Source organism: Amblyomma americanum, chromosome 10 (assembly GCF_052857255.1).
Source record: "Amblyomma americanum isolate KBUSLIRL-KWMA chromosome 10, ASM5285725v1, whole genome shotgun sequence".
In the NCBI taxonomy this organism is placed as follows: domain Eukaryota; kingdom Metazoa; phylum Arthropoda; class Arachnida; order Ixodida; family Ixodidae; genus Amblyomma; species Amblyomma americanum.
In genome coordinates this window covers 94,546,312-94,562,415 of record NC_135506.1, presented here as the reverse complement: position 1 = coordinate 94,562,415, position 16,104 = coordinate 94,546,312, and the positions used below count along the sequence as shown (strand labels likewise).

General features: G+C 49.1%; 1 protein-coding gene across 1 annotated transcript; it reads left to right on the top strand.

Annotated features, from left to right (window-relative positions):
* Positions 1 to 663: 663 nt before the first annotated feature.
* Positions 664 to 15,210, top strand: LOC144108559 (uncharacterized). Its single transcript, XM_077641766.1, has 6 exons — positions 664 to 675; positions 2,048 to 2,117; positions 3,113 to 3,508; positions 7,140 to 7,524; positions 12,206 to 12,335; positions 15,049 to 15,210. Exons 1-6 carry the CDS (start codon positions 664 to 666, stop codon positions 15,208 to 15,210), a joined length of 1,155 nt encoding a protein of 384 aa, XP_077497892.1.
* Positions 15,211 to 16,104: the final 894 nt, after the last annotated feature.

Genomic DNA, 16,104 nt, shown 5'->3' with positions numbered 1-16,104 from the left:
GTTGTAACGACAGTCACTACACCTGAATTCTTGGCGACTATTTGAGCAACACTGGCCTTCACTCTTACTCTTAAATTTCTCCTACATTTCCTTTGCCATTTCTCAGTCTATGGCTTGTGGCACACTTCTTGATTAAAAAAATTCAAGCTCGCCAGATGTCTCTGAAAAACTGGAAGCTCCCTCAAGCTCCCACTCTTAGATGGTCTGTTCCGGGCCGTGAAGTAAATGAAACAAAAACATCACTATCTGATGGAGTAATCGAGGAAATGAGCAGCATACACGTCTAAACTAGTTCGTAGGCCATGAGAAAACTAGGGACATCGACAAGCTAATCAGAAATGATGCAATGAGGGCAAAAACTTCGGCCTCCAGAGTGCTGCCTGCGCGTGCTTTCGAATGGAATCGCTCTGAAGCGATAGCCTTTACTAAGCACACTAGTGAAACTAAGCAACAGAAACGATATGAAACAGGAAAATTTTGCCCATTGAAACAGAGCACAGGGAGATACAGTAGGAATCTGCAATAAGGCGCAAGAAAGCCACGCTCCTCGGCTGGTATAACACGGATCATGTGACCCAGGGGCGGTTATACATACTGTTTATTTCGCCATCGGTTCACATTCTCGTAGATACAAGAAGCTACCTTTACCTTTTGGTGCTCACCATGTCCATTAAGGTGAGGCGGTCAACCTAAAAGTCACGACGAAAATACTGCGCGCAGACGACACCATTGGGACATACAGACAAAAAAAGAGCGAAGTACATACTTTTTGTCGCGTTCCCTTTTCATGTTCTCTGTTGAGTGCCGGCGGCAAGCGGTTTGCCACCCGAGGAGTGACTAGATTTCTCTGTAAAAATTGTAACCGACGTTCGCTACATTTGCTGAGATGCAGGATACGGCTGTCGTCTTAGGCGCTTTATCGAAAATACGTTGTCACCTTTAAGCTGAGCATGGCAGAGGGAGGAAAACATTACGTTTCGGTGGCGTGCTGAGTTTACTTACTGCTATTTCTCCCGCCGGCTTGTTTTCAATTGGCGGGCACAAGTTCTTCTGATCAGCAGTTTACAGTTGTAGCCTTCGTTCGCCCTTTTGCAAGGTGTCACCGGTATTGGCGATACTCGTTCCAATTTTAGAAGTGCATTTAGAGCGAAAGATACAACTTCCAAGGTCAGACTTTGCTGGCGTTTCACCTTTAGCCGGCGGAATGGAGGTCTGTCTTGTGACGTCACGCCAAATGATCCTCTGAGGCGAGTAGTCACAGTTGCGCTCCCTTGGAGCCACGCCGCTGTGCTACCACGTGACTAGCGGTGATTTAACAGTTGCTTCGCCGGCGCTGGTCGCTCAGTCTAGCCATGGATGAAGCGCGTGCCGGTCCGAACGCGTCAACGCTTTGCCGCAGGCGCCAGGCTAATCATGCTGAACAAAGGCTTCGCTGCTATAACTAGGTTCAAGCCATGCTTAAACAAGCCTAATTTTTCGACGAGTGTATGGCTAGGCATATGTTTAGAAAAGAGGATGAGGATGCAGGAGAACGCAGTGCGGACTCTTTCTCTAAGAAACCCTCGAAGTTGGGAGACGTAACGGTCGTATATTGTTAAATTAGAGGAAGTGTGAGAACCAATTGAAGTGTAACCACGTTGTAATGACAAACGAGCTGCTTTCAGTGCAGAGTAGAGTTTTAACAGACAGAAAAGGTAAAGGAAATGAAACAGCGGTGCTAACATCGCCAAGGACTTTTTGGCAAGCAAACTGTGATCTGCCAAGGAATGTTTCGTGTGTATTCCCCGGGGTAGGCTACACCGGCACTCACATCGATAAGGAGATCACGGAAACTTGTCTAGTCTTGACGTCACAACTTTATTTCGATGGCAGAAAAAAATCTTAAATTCAGTTATCCCGGCCATAAACTCGTCTTTAGATGCCGGACAACATCGGCAAAAAGAGGCCCAGAATATATTTTTACAAAGAACAATACTTGGATGCTGTTGTCCTTTTAGGGATGCTCACATTCTGCCGTAACTCCACTTTTGTGACTGGTGCTTTCCAGCGCTTTGAGCACTGTTTCGCCGTTGTGTTCGTTACGGTAGAGTTCCATGGCAAGGGTAGGCCACGCAAGGGTAGGCCAGCTGAAGAAAGTCTTCCAAAACTACAACGCGCCGAGCGGGACATAGAAGTAAGGAACACGTGTTCATTTGTTCCTTTTTTCTATGTACCGTTCGTCGCGCTGTAGTTATACAATACCATGACCAACTTGCCTAAGAATTTACCTTGTCGAAGAAAATCGACTTTGGAGCATACCAAAATTGCTTTATATGCAATATTTACATGGAAGCACAATAGTTCGTCACGCAGCCGATTTCGATGCCAACTTAGGCACAGTGGGCTGGCTTTGAGTAACGACTGGGAGACGACTCACCACCACCAGTGACAGACGAGTGCCTTTACTTGCACGCTAGGACGATCGCATACATGATACACACAGAGGGCGTTGCCCTACATACTCTAGACAGGAGGTCCCATAGCTGACAGCCTAACGGCTTCTCGATACAGGCTCGCTCGAACTACGATTCTCCTACAAGCAGGCCGGATGCGCAGACCGCCTCGTGGGGCTGCCATGACGAAACGGGACTCGTTCCGCGCCTCCCGGGCAGCCCACACTCTATATAGACACTATATCAGACATAGCTATTTGGTCCAACCAACTCCAGCGTGACGGCCACGCCATGACTTGCCCGTTTCCAGAGGACTGCCATGCAGACGTTATCGGTTCTCTTTTCCTGTCACTATGGAAAGCCAAGGAGGGGTCACGAGCGGATGTGGCGGCGTCAGCGCTGGAATAGAGCACTGAGGAGCTGGCTGGCCTGGCTCAAGAAGACTGAAACGCATGCTGCAACTCCATCTCAGCAAAATTTGGAATCCCTTTGTAACAGGCTGGGCGGTAGTATGAGCCTGCCGCAGACCTGAAACTTATTCCGCCATCTCATTGATTCGACTTAGTCATAGACAAACCAGAAACACAACCTCATAAAACTCATACACACATCCAAGGCCTACCCGCGGGAACTCCTCGAACAGCTTCGTGTCCTGTACTTTCCGGCATATCCATCCGCAGACCACCCAGACTACACAGGCTCCCCCAACGATCTCTTCGACCCAATCATCACCCAAGCGGAAGTCATTGCAGAACTTCAGCGCCTCAACACGTCCTCAGCTCCCGGCCCCGAAAGAGTTCACAAGGCACTCCGCAACCTCGATTCTCCCTGCGTCAAAACCCTAACCGACTACTTCAAGGAATGCTTGTTGGGCGGCACCCTCCCACCTCAGTGGAAGGACGTCAAGGTGGTTTTCATTCCCAAATCCGGCAAACCACTGCTCCCCGCTAACCTCTGCCCCATCTCAGTTAAGTTGTGTGTGGGCAAGCTCATGGAGCGCGTTCTCCAGACCCGGCTCAGCCGATATCTGGAGAACCTGCACAATATGGCTTCGTGCTATTTAGGCTTCCGCCAGGGTTTGTCCACCCCGTACGTTTTTCTACAACTCAAACACCACATCATTGATTCCCCAACGGGCGACACCAAGGTGTCGACCTAACAAAGGCTTTCAACAACGTTACCCACGCAGCCGTCTAAGAAGGCCTTCATGCCCTAGGTGTAGGCCCGCGGATGTACAATTGCGTCCGCGACTTCCTCTCTGAACGCATAGCCACACTCACCCTGGGCGACCACCGGCTCCCCGGTGCCTAACTGAGAGCGCGGTGAACGCTTCAATGGGCTGTGCTGTCTCCTATTTTCTTTAACACAGCCCTCCTCCAACTCCCCCAACTACTCGCCCAAGTCCCCGACATATATCGAAGCTTCTATGCTGACATCACTGTCTGGCCCATTGAGTCAGTGGGGCGGACTTGGAACGCAGCCTTAACATCATCGACTCGTACTTTCGCACGAGCGGCGGCTTGCTCCCCTGCCAAATCAGAACTATTCCTCTACCACCTCAGGCCACAAGACCCCGTCAACACTCATCTCACTTATGCTAGGAAAACACCCTATTCCCCTAGTCTCCCAAGGTACGCATCATCGGCCTCGTCCTTCACTTTCACGGCGCGCACGGAGACACCATCCAAGCTCTCCAGACCAAACCCAGCAAGCCACCCGTCTCATCCGACGCGTGGCGAACTGGCGCGCTGGTCTGCGATAGCTCAATATTCCCCGTCTGACCCAAGCCTACATCACGAGCCGCATGGCGTATTCATCCCCTACCTCCCCCTAAAGTAAAAGGAGCGGGACCGCATCAACACGCTCCTCAGGAGCTGCACGAAGGTCATCCTCCACCTGCCACCCGCACGGCTGCTTCCCGGATCCTCAACCTTGATACCCAAAACACGTTTGAGGAGCTGGCAGATTCCACCCTAACAGCACTGCTGACTCGCCTGTCGTGTACCGCGGCAGGCCGCTCTGCTTTCTCAGCTAGGCAACGCCCCGATCACCCATCATCTTACCGAGGATGTCCTCCTACCATCAGAACTACACTTCTACCTCGTCATACTTCCCATCCCCAAGTATATGCACCCCGAGCAAGGCGGTGAACGCAGAGCAGACCGCTCCGAAGCCCTGCACACGCTGCCTACGAGGACGTAGTAGCGTACTCGTTGAGTTCCCGCATGGTCCTCGCCGTTTCTAACAATCAGACCCGACTGCTCGCATTAGGCTCCATCACATAGACTCATCGGAAACATCATAGGAAGCGGCCATTGCGCTCGCTCTCACCTCCGCCTGCACCACCAATATTCTCTCCAACTCAATGTCCGATTTTATCCAGTTTCCCCAAAAAGCCTCGTATCCCGCACCATGGCTCAGGTTCTACGCTTATGGTGTACCAGAAGCGTAGTACGAGGCGGCTATACCCCACCCGCCTCGTAACCCTTATCTGAACCTGCGCACACGCAGGCCTCCCGGGTAAACGAGGAGGTCCTCTCCCTAACGCAAGGTCTCACTTTTCGGGCCGGAGTTTGACCCCCTTGTTCTTCCCAGAAGTGTCTGCTTACGTTCAGAGAAAGCCTTACTAACTATCCAGGTATCCGGCATGTTTACGCACTTACGGCTCGCTCCCTAACCCTAACTCAGGCCTCTCACTGGCGCCGACTCCAGACTCCAACTACTCCCTAGCCTATTGTCCTTCAATCTATCCATTCCTATCAGTTCCACTCCTCTTGTAAGCTCTGCAGGTTAACCGGGAGACTTGCTTCACGCCCTCTGCACATGCCCTACCTTCCCGCACCCTCCATCGCGAACCACGGCGGAGTCATACTGGGGACTCTTCTGGCCAGCTCCGTTGCTAGAAACCAGCGCCGGATAATTACCGACGTCCTGAAGCGGATAGCCATCCAAAGGCTGTGCTTTGCTCTTTAAGGGCAGCCCCCTAAGGGTTGCGTCGTGCCATGTAAGGGGGAGGGGGTTGCTGCCCTCTCCATTGCTTGACAATAAATGTTTTCACCACCACCCCTGCTCGAAAAACGGAGACTCGGACGCTTTGTCTCGCTCTTGACAGTCGTTTGGATATCTGGCTTCTATTTTACACTTTCGGCGGTTGAGGACGATTGCATCACCCGCTCTTCCAGAGAGGTGACGCATCAGCGGTGGCGCGCGCCGGCCTGGGCATGCCCCAGCATATTGGGACGCGTTGTCGCGGGGCTCTGGGCCGCGAGACGAACTTGAGCTGGGCCGATGACCTCGGCTCCTGGTTTCAACTTGGCGCAAGTGGAATGAAGTTGTATGAAAAGCTGTGCCACAACACTATCTCCCATATGGAGGGTTCGCGCACTGAAACAATCGCTGGGCATATGAAGTACGACATTAGGTGAATTTGCCGGTTGTTGACCACACTTAGTTGGTGTCGCCGCTTTTCAGACCGCCAAATGTTATAGCAAATTCTCCAAGGAAAAGCAAGTTTGTGCTTGTCTTCACAGTAATTTGGCGTCCCGCACGACTTGACCACGCCGACCGTGCAGCCCATGGCTCGCGCCGACTTCAGAATCGGTCACTACGCTGCCATCAGGTTTAGCGTGGGACCAAAAAAAAAAGGCGGCGACAGTTGCTTCGAACCGCCTCTCATGTAAATATCCTTAAATAACTGGATGGGGTAGCATCCTGCGCTCATATGCAGTATCAGCCGCCGCAGTTGTGATAAAACCAGCGGCGGAGACGTGGAACGCGAATCGAATTGTGGGAGGGTCATAGACGCAGCTCAGGTGAAGCAAGTTGCTCAAGCCCGCAAGCCTGACAGGCTGCACCATCATCGCCTTCACCCATGCTCTCTAGGAAGGAACGCCAAGAAGAATGCGCTCATCGCAAACAGCGAGACCTCGAGATATGACAGCGAAAGGCAGAAGCTCGCTTGCAGAGATTTCCAAACCCAGCATTTAGATAAAAGTGTGCTTAAGCCGGCCGCCAGTGATTGAAATGTGGCCAGCACCTTGCAATCGCAGTTTCATTTCATTGCAGTAGCACCTTTGTGTGTGACAGAGAGAGATAAAGGGTAAGAGGAAAGGCAAGGATGTCAACCAGAAGGGTGTTCTCCCAGGCTACCCTGCACTGACAAAGAGCTCTGAGAGGACTGAAAAGGGAAATAGAGAAGGGGCGAGGCGCACAGTCACAACTGGTCCCTCGAACCAGTGGCTGTCAGGAAACAAAGCAGTGAATTGTAGGCCTTGAGGGCAGTCGATTGTTGTGGCCAGTCTCAGGATCCTATCCTTTATTAAAGGGCGCGGATCGAGGCAGTGCAGGGCGCAACGCAGCCTACGTCTTTCGGTCGCGAAAGCAGGAAGCTGGCACAATCTTTCTGTGTATAACTATTTCCGCCTGTTCGCCAGCTCTTAATCAGAGCATCACCACTTTGTATCATCATCACTACATCATCAGCATGACTACGCTCAATGCGGCACAAAGGCCCCTCCCATGTATCAGCCGCGACCACCTTACCTCCGCAAACTTCCTAGTCTCAGCCGTCTAAGTAGCTTTCTGTCGCACTCTGCTACGCTTGTCTTATTTTGGAAGCGTAGCAGGGGTCAGCAGATTGCAAGGAAGGCACATTAACTGGGTGACCACTTTGTGTAACGACTGTTAATTTTCCTCCTTTTGAAACAGACTCGAAAGGAAAGAAGACGAAGCCGCCAGTAATGACCTCAGTTGGGCCTGCAGAGGCAGATAGGGCGATGGCAGCACCGGAAGCCAGGCGAGAGTCTTATGTCCCGGTGGACCAGTACGGCGGGCACCCTTATTATGCACCGTCGAACACGCGCCAGTTTCCTCCTCCCCTGGCCGCCGAAAAGAAGCAGCTGTACCAAGAGGACTTCCTCGACTCCAAGCCGCTGCTGCTCCTGCGCATGTTCACCATCCTCGCGGTGGTCGTCGTGAGCTTCTTCTTGGCTTTCGTCATGGTCACCGAGAGCGGGTTTGAGCGGAGAAAGGACAGCGCCCCCTCCTCCTCTGCGGCACCTGCGACAACCAAGGCTCATCCTCCAATCACGGCGTGAGTCTTTAGATTGTCTCCTGCGGCAAAGCGGAGGTACACGGCAGTAGAAGAGCGGCAGGCTGGGCGAGTTGAAAAAACTGGGCGAGTTGGACTGGGCGATTTGAAATAGCGCTAGAAAGCAGGTCATAGAAAAAGACGAAAAACTGAAGCGGGCACTTAAGCTCCGCCTTAAGGTTAGGATGCGATAGCGTAATGAATTATTTCCCACATATGCAGAAGGTTATTTTTCACTTTAGATTCAGATATTCCTCGGAGTACTCATACCCCCCCCCCCCCCCCTGGCACAATGGTGCAGCGGTTAAGTGATGCGTCGCTCCCCTGCAATGGCAGGTGACCCCAGCGGTGGGCCTTGTGCGCCCAGGGTGCTGTTCCCGACCTATCAATAATGTAATTGCCAAGGTAGGCAGTGTGACCACTATCTGATGGGCAGGTTGTTATGATGCCTTAATGTCACGTGACCTACGTGGCCCACCTACTTCGCAGGTTTCTTTCTGAGGACCACCCGCCAAAGCTATGCTCTTAATTTCTCGCTCACAACGCTGACAACCACAACGCCGGCACCAGATTTTCCGGCAAACGAGGCGTTTAACGTTAGTGCATAAACAAACTCCGCAATGAAACAGATTGGGCATGTTAATTCATTATAAGCTTGTTTGAAGAGCGCTAGAAACCAGGACATATAACAAGAAAAGACAAACACTAAACTGCGAGTGCCGTGTTTATATTGTCTTGTTCTATGTCCTGCTGTCTAGCGCTGTTGAAAAATGTTCGGTATGGCAAAAGTGGCGATAGAGGGTAACCACAATTCTCATAAACTGTGGTTTTTGGGTTTGTGAGCTTTCAACATAATAAGAAAAAGCAGCTTCTATTTGTGCACAGATAATCGTTGTTGTTCCGGAATATTGGTGAAACTGCCAGCATGTCGCCATTTTTCTCGAAGTTTTTAACGCGACAGTGTTAAAAGCCCTGTTCTCCAGAAAATCTGGTGCCCGCGTTGTCGCCGTAGGAGTTATGAGCGAGAAATGGCGAGCATGGCTCTGGGAGGTGGTCCTCGGAGAGCGACCTAGGAGGCACGTGAGCACTAGAGAGGCAGCTCACGTGACCTTGCGGCGTCATCACTGACTGCCCACCTGATAGTGAGTAAAGGGCCCACCATGGCAGGTGGCATTTAAATTAATGATTGGTCGTTCGGGAAGAGAACCTAAGAGGCAGAAAGCCTATCGCTGGGAGCAAGTGTCATCGCTGGACAGTGCAACATCGCTTATCCACTGCACCACTGCGCCAGCAGTAGTGTGAGTGCTCCAAGCGATCTATGAATGTAAAGTATAGAATGACCTGCAGATAAGGGAATCAACTCGATGAGCTGACTCGTCATAACCTTAAGGCGAAGCTCAATTGTCCCTTGCAAATTTTCACTTGCGTTCATGTTTCTCGTGCTCAGAAGGTGGCGCCGTTCTTCTTATGATGATAGGAGATTGAAACTGGATATTGTAGGTTTTTGGAGGGCCTTTTAGTAATGGCAAACAGACCCAAGCTACAACCTTTCTCCGTTAAGTTCCGAGATTGATTTATTTTCTTCTCTAAAAATGATTCCCCCTAACAAATGTTTGTGTAGCACCATCTTTTCGGGCTAACGTGGGTTATTTACGTTAATTGCTGTGGCAGCCGCTAGATGACACTACTTGTAAAAAATGTGTCGACACAAGTCGGCTGCGCATTCTACTGTGAGTGAATGTGGAGAGATGGATGTCCAGCTCGAACAGCGTGGAAACATAAAATTCTCTGTGAAGCTTGGTAAGACAGCCACACAGACGTATGCGCTAATTCGTGACGCTTACGGCAACGAGACATTATCGAGGGCTCGAGTTTTAAAGTGGCACAAGAGAACGTCGGTGGAAGACGACACAAGGCAGGGGCGCCCTTCAACCTCACGGAATGAAAACAAGGTGGTTCGGATAAGGGAGATTGTACAGCAAGATTGCACCATTACAGTCTGGATGCTATTAGATGCTCCCGAAATTAGTAAGACAACATGCCACCAAATTTGGCGTGAAAACTTGGGGAAACGAAAGCTGAATGCCAAACTTGTGCCGCACTTCGTCACGTAGGGCCAAAAGGACACGCGGGCATGAGTGAGCGCTGATTAGCTTTCCGAAACACAGAAAGATGCTGCATTCGTCGATAGCATCATTGCCGAAGACGAAACATAGTGTTTTAAGTACGATCCTCCAACAAAGGGGTAGGGCGCCGAATGGCGGTCCGCAAACTCCCTGGCTTCGAGAAAGGTGCGGCGACAGAGGACCAAAACGGAGATGATGCTGATAGTTTTTTTCGATGCCAGAGGTGTCTTACACAACGAGTTTGTCCCACAAGGGCAGACGGTTAATCAGGAGTTTTATATCCGCGTGCCCCAACACATGCGTGCTGCACTGCGACGCTGTCGCCCTGACTTACGGGCATCTGGACAATGGAGCCTTCTCCACGATAACGCAAGGCCGCACACTGCTCTCAGCGTGACAAAATTTCTCGCCAAGCCCAGCATTACTTTACTTCCCCATCCGCCATACTTGCCTGAACTCTCCCCATGCGATTTTTTCCTGTTTCCCAATGTGAAGAGAGCCCTAAAAGGTCGCTGGATGGGGAGCGTGGAGGCCATTCAAGAGACCACAACAAAGGAGCTAACAGGCTTGCCAAAAGATGCGTTTTCCAACTGTTTCCAAGACCACAAGAAGACTTGGAAGTTGTGTATAGACTGTAAGGGAGACTATTTCGAATGGGTGCTGCACAAATGGTTTCTATGTTAAACGCATTTTTTTTAATAGACTCAGTCTCGGAATTTTACGGGCAAAGGTTGTATCACGATTCCGCCCATCCTTTTTGATGCCTCTGGCACAAACTTTGGGAACCGGAACAGAAAAATAACAGTTTAAATTATGTGTTGTTCGACTGACTGGAGCTCCAGGACAGCGGACCTTTTAGATGAGCAGAGACAGCGTCTTAAGGAGCTCATTTTTGGCGACTTCGAACACGCATTCTGCAGCTCTTTTTGTAGACGCCTAAGAAGACAGTTCGCAGAAATGTTGCGTGTATACAACATATGAGGCCTCCAAAGTAAGCGACCGGCGCGGTGGTAGCGCAGTGCAGCTTCGGTGTTATCTTCATACCGGATAATCTATTCTTCGACTCTCTTGAAAAAGAACGAGAACTTGAAACCGCTGCGAAGTTAAAATGTTAGCAACAGCCTTAGACTACAAGACACCCAAAACGCTGGTCTTTCTCTAGTCGAGCATCGTTAGACACATTATCATCCGTCTCTTTAGTGCGTGTTTATCCCATTCTGCGTCATGGTCTGGCCGCGATACGGGCATTGGTTTACTCTTGAGTTTCGTGACCATGATCTAAACAAAATGCAAGTCGACATATGTGCGTCGACTTACGCGACATCATAAAACGCCAGTATAGTTACGATCACATGAAGTAGTTACACCGCAGCCTATTTATGAGAAGTGTTTATTTTCAGTCGAAACATCAGTAGTTGCGCAAAATATTTTCCGTGTGAACGACCGCTGTTGCGAAGCGTAGGTGCGAATATGTGAGTAAACCTCTCCAGTGATTGGAATTCTTCACCTTGCTATAACACTTTAATTGTTTCACTCATAGTCTGTGTTCGAACTTGAACACTCAGGACAAGTTAAAACTGCCCTGTTTGGGTAGAGTTCCACGTTCTAAACACAGATACTCCTCTCGCCGAAAACCGAGCTCTTATAAGCTGGAAAAGACCATAAGGTTCGGAATAGCCTCGTCGCCGTCACTGCCCGAATTCGAAAGTAAAATGCTTGCATCGAGAGCGAGTTTTTGTTCGGATCTCAGAGGCTATACGTTAAACTGCCATTCGCTTCAAAACCATGGCAACCCCTCCATTTATGTAAGGTCGCCGCGACTTTGAATCGATTGGCGGGACCATTTCTAAGTTGTAAGCTTCTCGCCGCTCAATGCACCTTTTGCTGTCGTACAAACGTCCATATAGGCATAAGCAGCCAAAGTAACAATTACTGCTAACAACGACGATTGGGTAGAGTCCATTTACGTACCGAAGTGGCGTCTTTGCTCGGTCCCAGGGAGCATGCATCTCTCATTCGTGTTGCTTACGCGAAGGTCTCCTTATTAGGAGTGACAGAGGTCAGCAGTGGAAAAAAAAATGGCGAGACCTTTGCTGTGGTGTTTAAAATGATTGAAGTTACTATTTCTCTCCCGCAGAGGTCGTGATCCAGGGCTGGTTCCTAAGATTCGCACTTATCACATTGCTTGAATCCCAGTGCTCTGTGCATAGTTTTGAAGACGGGCGCACAAGCTAAGGCACCAACTACTGGTTGCAAGCTCGGCTGCTCTGTAATAGAAGGGAGCCAAGGCGGCAGTCAGGGCATGTTGTTGATTCATGATGGAAATGTACAGCGCAATGAAAGACGAGGACACTACGGATACCGGTGTCCTTGTGTGTCCTCGTCTTTCTTTGTTCTGTACATTTCCATCATTAACAAGGGAGCTTTCAACGCAATGCGTTCTACGCCGATGATTATGTTTGTCGGGTGCTTCATCAAGGTTCACACTTCCTGAAAAATTTTCATTCCAGCAAATGCAAGAAAGTGCTCCCACCCTTATAAATTCTATGCTCTTTCAGCCCAACCCCTGTCAGGAGGACAACGGCGCACGAGCCTGAAGTCACGGAAGACGTATATTATCCTCCCGAGGATAGCCGTGAGTCGAAAGCTCAAGATGGCGAATCCAAGGCGGCCCGCGCAGAAGTGCTTGTGAGTGTTCGTTTCGCATCCTTAATTCCTTTCGTAATGTGGGCCCTATGAGAGCGTCTGGGTGCTGGTACAGCAAGAACGGCAAAAGCGCTGAGAAACGCACAATGTGCTATTGTGCATATATCTGCCTATTCGTAGTTTATAGTAAGTTAAGCATGAGCAAAAGCTTTTGAAAGATCGCACTGAGGCTGCTGTTCGCCATAAGCTGCAGGGTTCAATAACCCAGGTTTTGTTTCAAGTCTCTTTGCCTGCCTAGCCTTGTTCTTTTGTTCGCTCTTAAGTGTGTCGTTCCAACAGCACACGGCTAATTATTTTACACGAAACTTGTCATAAGAACCAATTGATGATTGAAAAATTCTTTACTTGCGCAAAAAAAAAAACTCCACTTAATTTCAATTGAAAATCTGTGGTAGGATATGAAGCGCAGAAAAAAAGGGACATAATGAAGTTAGGAGCAGTACAGGACGTGTTCTGCCGTTGGTGAGAGATATTAATTCACGATATTTACTCAGCAGAATACCGGGCATTCGTAGGAAGACGCAGTAATTCTCAAAAGCAAGTTTTTTGTGATAAACTGGCAATTTCTACGTGATCGGAGAAACTGCATTGACGAACGTGAATAACGTGTAAGATGAATGATCCCCATTATCATTAAACAAAATCTGCTAAGCACTTGGGCTCTTGGCTGCGATTGAAGAATCGTATCGGGCTATTAATACATAAATTATATGGGGTGTTCCACCTAAGGCTGTTTCAAATTTTTAAAAATAGGCTTGTTGAGTTGGAAGAGCGCTTTTTTCGCCCATGCATTGCCAGTCGTGCAGTACATCAGAATATAGCTAAGGCCTGATATTTAGCAAGATGGTTAACAAATGATGAATAGTTAACTTTTTAACTATTACTGTTAGGCTCCTTAAGCTTTGAGAGGCGTGCAGCCGACCGCAAGTAATATCGATATCAGTTCTTAGAATTTCGAAAACGCCATTACCCTCGACTCTCTGGCCCAAGAAATTCTGCCTATATCAGGACAAAATACATGCGCTTTCGAGCAGTTTGCAGGCAAAGCAACCTCTCCAGTGCACATTTTTCGTAGAAATAGCCAACATTTCACGAACCACAGCGCCAAGGATAGGCGCGTTTTCGAAATTCTAAAAGCTGATGTAGATATTACTGACGGCTACGCGCCTTTCAGTAATTAACGAGCCTAACAGTAATAGTTAAAAGTTAACTATTATAAATTTGTCAACCAGCCTGCTAGTAAGAACGTATTCGCTGTATTCTGATGCACTTCACCCCTGACATTGCGGTGGTGCAAAAATCGCTCTTCAAACTAAAAAAAAAATCTATTTTTAAAAATTGTGCAAAATCTTAGGTGAAACCCCCTGTATACTAAATATCAGATTTGGAGAACTGTAATTTCTCTTATTGGCAGTATGGAACGAGGAATTTAGCCTGTCCAGTTGCATGGGAGAAGCGTGCGGAGGCCGCAAAGATAGGGTAGGCACGCCCAACTCTTCCTATCCTTTTAGTGTGGCGCATTCCGTTCACTGAGCCAGAAGGATAGAGCGAAAAGGGTGTAGGGTGTCCGCTCGGAGCTAAGTCAGCAGCCCACAGGCGTGGCTACGCCCGCTCCAGTCTCCGCGCGCCTGTTCCATTCGTCTGGACAGCAGAAGTCTCCCCCCTCCCATAACTCCAAGGGCAATTTCGTATCTGTACATCTAATAATTCATATTGGGCCCCCTGATGGCCTACTACCAAGCGCCTAACTGCTGTATACTTATAAAGGTAATCACCAGATTTTAATTGATTAGTGTGTTAATGAACTAATCGTACACGTTACCATGGTAACCAGCTTATCTCCCACGTGTATGACGTCCACCAATGTCGTTGCAATTATTTCGCTCTAATAGTTTTTCATCAAAAAATCAATTTTTGAAAACTACATAAATCATTCAACGAGAACCCGTAAGTGGAGCTCTATGGAAGAGATGAGGGTGAGAGGAGTGTGCTTTGAAGAGGGATATGTGCTTCTATCAGGTCGTTGGCAGAAGCATATATCATGCTGAAATATAACAGGCGCTGAACCTGACCTTGTTTATGGCGATCTTGAAAGCCGCGTAATGCGTTGCCATGAACTTAGGAGGTTCCGTTCGACTTGTTCGTTAATACCGCCGCAAGCGTCGTAAGCGATTGAGAAAAAGCGAGGGTTATCTCTCCGAAAGTGACTTTGTAGCGATATTGAAGGCGTAGGTGTTGCTCGGAGTTTAGAGCACTTTAACAGAGCTGCATATGAACACTTGAGATGAAAGGAATGCAGTTAGGAACACCACTACAAGACTGTGGCAGCGTAATGCAGAGGGCGATCTTGGCTATCGATATTCGTGGGGACTGCGTGATCCAGGAAGCGCGCATGCGCTTCTCAAAGCCGTGGAAAATACTGCACAAGTAGTATGAAAGAGATTATCATGAAAGAGAAACGTCGGCTTCGATGTTTCGTGTAAACTAACTCTTTTCCTCGCATTTGGTGGTATAGACCAAGCCGCCCGACTTGTCACATTCCGAGCATCCCATAGTTAGGAGTACAACCATATGCAGGCGCTTCTACATTATGCGTGCCTCCGCAAACATAACTTTTCGCTTCAGATAAGTGCCTCATTATTAGAACACATACTCACCCTGAACAAATGTTCGTTGGTGCTGTTTCTCATTTTAGATGTGGGCTCCACTGAACGGCTGGAAGTCATCGAAGGCGGCTCCCGGTGCTTCCCACAGTCATCCGAGCGGACAGCACACGGCCACCCCAAGGCGCAAAACCGCCACCCACAACAGGCGCTCTAAACAGGGATGGAGGGAAGCAGAGGGCCGTGCACATTAGTGGCGCAGTAAAATTACGTGTAATATGCCTGCTGTCTTTCTTGAATATTTTGACAACTCATCTTGTTTCTATGGATGCCCGCGTCTTCTCAGCTGAAAAAATGGCCTCTCATGCTTTTTATACATCGCCACCTGCCTGACTACACCCAATGCAGGGCAAAGGCCTCTCCCATGTCTCTCCAATTCACCATTTCCTTTTCCAGCTGCGGGCACTCTATTCCCGCAAACTTCTTAAAATGATCCGCACACCTAACTTTCTTCCGTCCCTTGCAACGCTTACCGTCTCTGGGAATCCAGACCCTTACCTATACTGTTTCGACTTTGCATATTTGGGGCCTGGCCACGTGGGTGGTTGCATGGACCCATTTGTTACGTACAAAGGTCATTTTCGCACATGCTATCTTGAGTCAAACCTTCTCTGTCGCGCTGTACTGATGCAGGTGTGGAGCTGGGATTGGGGAACGATGTATAGAATTTATAGAAACCCTTAATGTGAGGTGCACGTTGATGTACCCCACAGGCTGCGCAGGTTGCAGTGGTGGGGAGTTAGGAAACTGCAAGTGACGAACGAGAACCTGCGAATGCATCAAGCACAGCGCGTTGTTTTCGATGTCCTCTAGATGTCTGCAGAACCTGAAGAGTGGGGCACGCGTTTGTACTACAAACTAATCATTGTTAGGTCATGAAAAGGAGTCATATTATGCCCCAGGCAGCAACAATGAGAGAAAGAAGCATTAGCCATCTCGAGGTCAAAATTATCTTGCTGAGTGATGCGAGGAACTGGCTACTCCGCATACATCCGGCATACACCGATATCCTTCGTTCTTAATCCCACTCCCGCCTACTCTAGGGCCAGGATAGTGTCGATACAATTAGCGCACCAGGTGTGCTACCT

Coding starts and splice junctions, on each gene's coding strand:
- LOC144108559 (XM_077641766.1), top strand. Junction 2,118..3,112: donor CAAGGGTAGGCCACGCAAGG/GTAGGCCAGCTG, acceptor ATCCATCCGCAG/ACCACCCAGACTACACAGGC. Junction 12,336..15,048: donor CGGCCCGCGCAGAAGTGCTT/GTGAGTGTTCGT, acceptor TTCTCATTTTAG/ATGTGGGCTCCACTGAACGG.